The 5,000-nt window shown below is 45.3% G+C and overlaps 1 protein-coding gene across 3 annotated transcripts in view; it reads left to right on the top strand.

Moving 5' to 3' along the window:
* The window catches only part of LOC119571847 (oleosin-B6-like), a 12,908-nt gene extending 8,294 nt beyond the window's left edge, over positions 1-4,614 (top strand). The window contains exons 2-6 of one of the 3 annotated variants that reach the window (XM_037918975.1): positions 1,603-1,945; positions 2,149-2,253; positions 2,474-2,753; positions 2,790-2,866; positions 3,911-4,614. In XM_037918975.1, the coding sequence (XP_037774903.1) occupies positions 1,691-1,945; positions 2,149-2,253; positions 2,474-2,753; positions 2,790-2,866; positions 3,911-3,967 (774 nt within the window). In that variant the 5' untranslated portion in view covers positions 1,603-1,690 and the 3' untranslated portion in view covers positions 3,968-4,614. Of the gene's footprint in view, positions 1-1,602; positions 1,946-2,148; positions 2,254-2,473; positions 2,867-3,910 lie in introns of all 3 variants that reach the window. The other 2 variants (XM_037918972.1, XM_037918966.1) reach the window with 2 other exon arrangements.
* Positions 4,615-5,000: the final 386 nt, after the last annotated feature.

Below are 5,000 nucleotides of genomic sequence, written 5' to 3'. Positions count from 1 at the left end.
TTTAACACTCCGCCCGAACTGTTAGGCTTGTTCATTAACATTAAGGGTTTGGTTTGCGTTGCCGAAAATGCACAAAGGAATTGATCAATTTCATTTTCCTTTATCTTGGCCCCTTAGAGTGATTGGAGAAGAAAAGAGAAAGAGAAGAAGAATTGTATACAGATATTGTATCCTGATAAAAAAAAAAAAAAAAAAAAAAAAAAAGAAGCTAAAGACGAGAAATGAAGTAGAAAGAAAAACGCAGTCCTGTCGCTCTTCTCGCCCCCCCCCACACACACACCTTTCGGCAGATTTTAATAAACAAACTTCTATAGCCTTGAGAAGAGTGATTTCTCAGTCGCCCCAGAATGCTATACATATCAATCACTAAGGAAGGGTAAAGGTGAAAATTTGTATCAAGCAAGTTAGGTATTTCAGATGATGATAATGATGATGATGATGATGATGATGATGATGATGATGATGATGATGATGATGATGATGATAATGATGATGATGATGATAATAATGATAACAGTAACAATGACAACAACAATAATATTAATGATAATGATAATACTGATGATAATATTAATAATGATAATAACAGTGATAATAATGATGACTGCCTAAAACGTTGAATTGTCACTCGCCTTTCCGACCGAACTGGTTGGTAGTTACTCCTACTTTAGTAAGCGTTTCCTTTAGCTTATCTTGCAGCGTCGCTTAATATAAAGGCTAGAGATTTTATTCTTCAGGGACGTGGATTGCCTACGAATAATTGCCAGATGTTTAAGTATTTCTTCAGTAGCAGGTGAAATTCTCCTTGATGGAAAAGGTCAGCAGCGCCCGCTCTCCTTCCTTAAGGGCCTTCAGTAAGTCCCTGTAGTTTCTGGACCTCGAGAGTCCGGGCGAACGAGGCTCGAGATTTGAGTCACGTGGACTGATTTGAGATTTGAGTCACGTGGACTGAATTGAGATTTGAGTCACGTAGTGCGAAACGCAAATGCACAAGCGGCAGTTATTAGCAAATCCCAAACCAGTCTAAGACAAGGCAACAAAATCGCCTCTTTGGTTGAGTAATTCAGGTTCAGAAGAAACCTGGAGCGAAAAAAACGTCCTTAATATGTTTTTTTTTTTTTTTTTTTTAAACCTTTGCTGAGCTGCTCCTTGAACGGGCGTGGCGGTGTGACGGCCGCCCACGCGCAAGAAGGAAAACAAGTATACTGCAGAAAAAAAAGCGAAAGAGAAAGTGAAACGTTAAAGATAATCATGAGAAGTCTGCGGTTGACGGTCGGAACGGTTTTGTGGAGAGGAATAATTATCATTATTATGATGTTTATCATTGTTATTATTACTAATATTAATATTGTCATTACTACCATTATTATTATTGTTATTTTTTTGTTTTATTAACATTATCATTAATATTATTATCATTACTATTACCGTTTAGCGTCATTATTACCGTCGTTTTATGGGCAATATCAATTTGATGTCTTTTTACCTTTTTTCTACCATTTCTGCAGCTATTATTATTTTCATATTTCCCCAATGCTGTGGCTAGGCTTATCATAGTGTTACTCTTATTTCAATATCGTGTTCTCGTTGTTTTGTTATCAGTCACTGCTGTCGTCGCCGAGCTGTTGTCGAGTAACCGCACCCGTTCTCATCGAAGGCTGAACGTGTGGCGCTTCGGGCGGACACCGCAATGGAGATGAGGATCGCATGTGTTTCGCTGCAGCTGCTGACGGTGCTGGTAGTGCTGACCCAGGGCGGCGCAGCGGCCTCCACCGCAGCCGAGACGACCTTGCTCCGCTGGAAGCGCCAGGCCATCCACTGCCAGCCGGGAGACGCGGTCTGCGCGCTCTGCTCGGCCTCCTGTGACACCGTGGAGGCGTCCCGGCTGCCCGAGTGCTGCGAGGCCTACGGCGCCTGCTGCGACCAGTACTTCAAGGCGTGCAAGGTGAGGCCTGCGTCGCCGCGCCGCGCCTGGAACGGGTCAGTGTGGGACATGTAGGCATTGCCGATCTCTGCATGAGTATAGCACCATAGCACACTTACACATTGATATTAGGAATGATAATGCGGCCATCAGTGGCTTGTTTCATGGTGATGTTGATTGTTGTAATATTTTCATCGCATTTATGATAATTCGTTTCTTTCCAGCAATGCTCCAACATTGTAAACGAAGACAAGTTTTTCCCCGAGTACTGCTGCGCTTCCTTCACCGACTGCTGCGACCTCATAACCACTTTCACCACGGAGGTCAAGGTCAGTGCCGGAGGCCGGAGAGAGCGCCGTGCTCCCAAAGGGTCCGGAAAGATAAGTGTGGGAACGACAGCAGCAGAGCTCGTTGTCTGCCCCTGCGCTGACACGCTCTGATCCTTGAAGTCATGATTTTTCTGTTTAGCAGCTTTTCCATGAACATTTTCGGGCGACTGTCCGCTCGCTCTCGAGCCTCGCCTGACCACGCTCTGATCTCCATTCGCAGGCCCCGACCTCGCGCAAAACCAAGGGCAAGGCCAAGGCGGACTTGCCCGTGCCCATCACTCCGGCTCCTAAGCCCGAGGTCTTCCCAGGGATCAGCGAGTACCCAGGCGAGGAAGCCCGGCCCGGGGCTTCCCTTATTCCTGCAGCGCCTGTTGCCCCAGTCGCTGCTGTTGCCCCAGAGGCACCTGTTGCCCCAGGGGCGCCTGCAGCCCCCAGTGCACCATTCGCCACCGACTCAGCTCCCGCGCCTCCTGCGAGAGAGCAGCCTGAGCGCGGCCGAGGTGCTGGCAGCAGTGGAGGTGCCGCAGGCGGCCGAGGTGCTGGCAGCAGTGGAGGTGCCGCAGGCGGCCGAGGCGCCGCCCGGGGGAGGCAGCCCCAGCGCAGCCAGGCGCAGGTAAGAATAATATATGAAAATGAAAAGAATAATGAGAGTAATCATTAATATCGTACTAATAATAAAGATGATGATACCATCAACGATAGAAAAAATAGTTAAAAGAATAAAAGTTGATCATGATGATGATAACGAGAATAATGATAATAATAATAAAAATTATTATTATCATTATTGTTGTTAATATTATTGTCATTATTATTATGAAGTTAATAATGATAATGATCATATAGTAAAGATGATAATAAGGAAATCAGGGCAATAAGAATAATGATAAGCCACACGGGTGATGGCCGAGTAGATTCAGAGCGTACCATGTGAGTGAAGCTCCTCGAGCAGGCGGGTTTGTAATCCACAAGAAGCTGGCCAGCGAGTCGGCGGCGTCAGTGCCACTTCCCGCAGTGGCCTCAGACCGCGCGCGACCCTCGTGGCGGTGCCCTCGCGCTCGTCGGGGAACTCTCATGCTGAAGTGCACGTTCTCTAGCTGTTGTTTTCTGTGGATGATCTAGACAGTTCTTCCTCGGATTTGAACCTATTTTTAAAGAATAACATTAGTATTCGTCTGTGTGTGTGTGTGCGTGTGTGTGTGTGTGTGTGTGTGTGTGTGTGTGTGTGTGTGTGTGTGTGTGTGTGTGTGTGTGTGTGTGTGTGTGTGTGTGTGTGTGTGTGTGCAGTATAACGGCACAGTAGATGGAACAGAGGAAGCATGCTGGTAGAACTTTGCTTTGCAATTGCAAGTTTTCCGGTTCGTGCCCGCCCAGCCCCTCTCAGTCGACTCAGCTGAGAGTGAGCACTGGCTTCAGTATGCTGGGATCAGACTTAGGACAGAAAGGAAATGGCCACCCTGCCGTATTATCCCGCGCCTAGAATGCGTGTTCTTCTTCGAACAAGCCACGGCTGTTCAGCAAGACGAACTGCCTGTTATATGATGGCATATCTATCTATCTATATAGCTATTATAAGTGAGTGAGTGCGTGTGTGCGTGCGCGCGTGCTTGTACACACAGAATCATACCGAAGCGTCTGACGGAGCTTCCTTCCGCAGGGACCGTCGGCCAACAACAGGAGAGGGCGCGTCACGTCCAGGGGCCGCGTGCTGTAACGACTGTCCCTCTCGCTCCTACTTTCGCCCTTTGCTTTCTCTCCTTCTATCTATTCTTAATCCTTTACTTTATATCACATCTTACCTCTTTCTTCTTACTATTGCTATGTATTCTCTTAATCATCAAATAGCCTTTCCTCTTCTTGCTCCTGTATATGAAATCGTTGCGAATTTCGAACTTTTCAATTCCTCTTCTCTCTGTCCCTAAATATTCAACATTTACCATATTCTCTCTCTCTCTCTCTCTCTCTCTCTCTCTCTCTCTCTCTCTCTCTCTCTCTCTCTCTCCCTCTCTCTCTCTCTCTCTCTCTCTCTCTCCCTCCTTTTTTCTTTCCTTGGCCCTTCCCGCCTTCCTCCCCGTCTGTCGTCCTGGCCCCTGCTGCAGGAGCTGCTGCCGAAGAGACTCGAGATAAGATCAGAGAATGTGGAACTGTCCCCATTGTTATTAGTATATACTGCAGTTTTCTCTTTCAAGTGATCTGTTCTGTTTCTTTTATTACTCATGTATGTGATCATTCTGCCATCTTGGTTTTTTGGAAACATTGTTATACATTTTTTCTTAAGTTATGTTCGCCGTCATTGTTACAGCTGTTCTATGTTTACTTTCATTACTGATTGTTGTGTTCTCTCTATATATTGTTTTCGTACATTGCTCTTCAATATACCTCCCTTCCTTTGTGTGTCTGTCTGCCTGTTTGTCTGCATCCAGTGTGAAGAGCGATGGTTCACTTCCAGAAGCATTGCCTTATACTGGACTTGCCTTGAATCTCTGTTTCTTGCAGACCTTCTGTTCAAGATCCTTCCAAACTACAGACACTTCCTTTCCGCATTCCTTGCTGTTGGGTCGCCGCAACTGAGTTATTTTCCACGCTTCTTCTACATCAAATTTCACTGTAAACTTGTTCTAACTATAACCAGGGTTCTATCATACAGCAAGCATACATACGTGCATATATATATATATATATATATATATATATATATATTATATATATATATATATATATATATATAATATATATATATATATATA

This window comes from Penaeus monodon, chromosome 4 (assembly GCF_015228065.2).
Source record: "Penaeus monodon isolate SGIC_2016 chromosome 4, NSTDA_Pmon_1, whole genome shotgun sequence".
Lineage (NCBI taxonomy): Eukaryota > Metazoa > Arthropoda > Malacostraca > Decapoda > Penaeidae > Penaeus > Penaeus monodon.
Note: the sequence above shows the minus strand (reverse complement) of the source record. Positions and strands in the feature narration are given on the sequence as shown.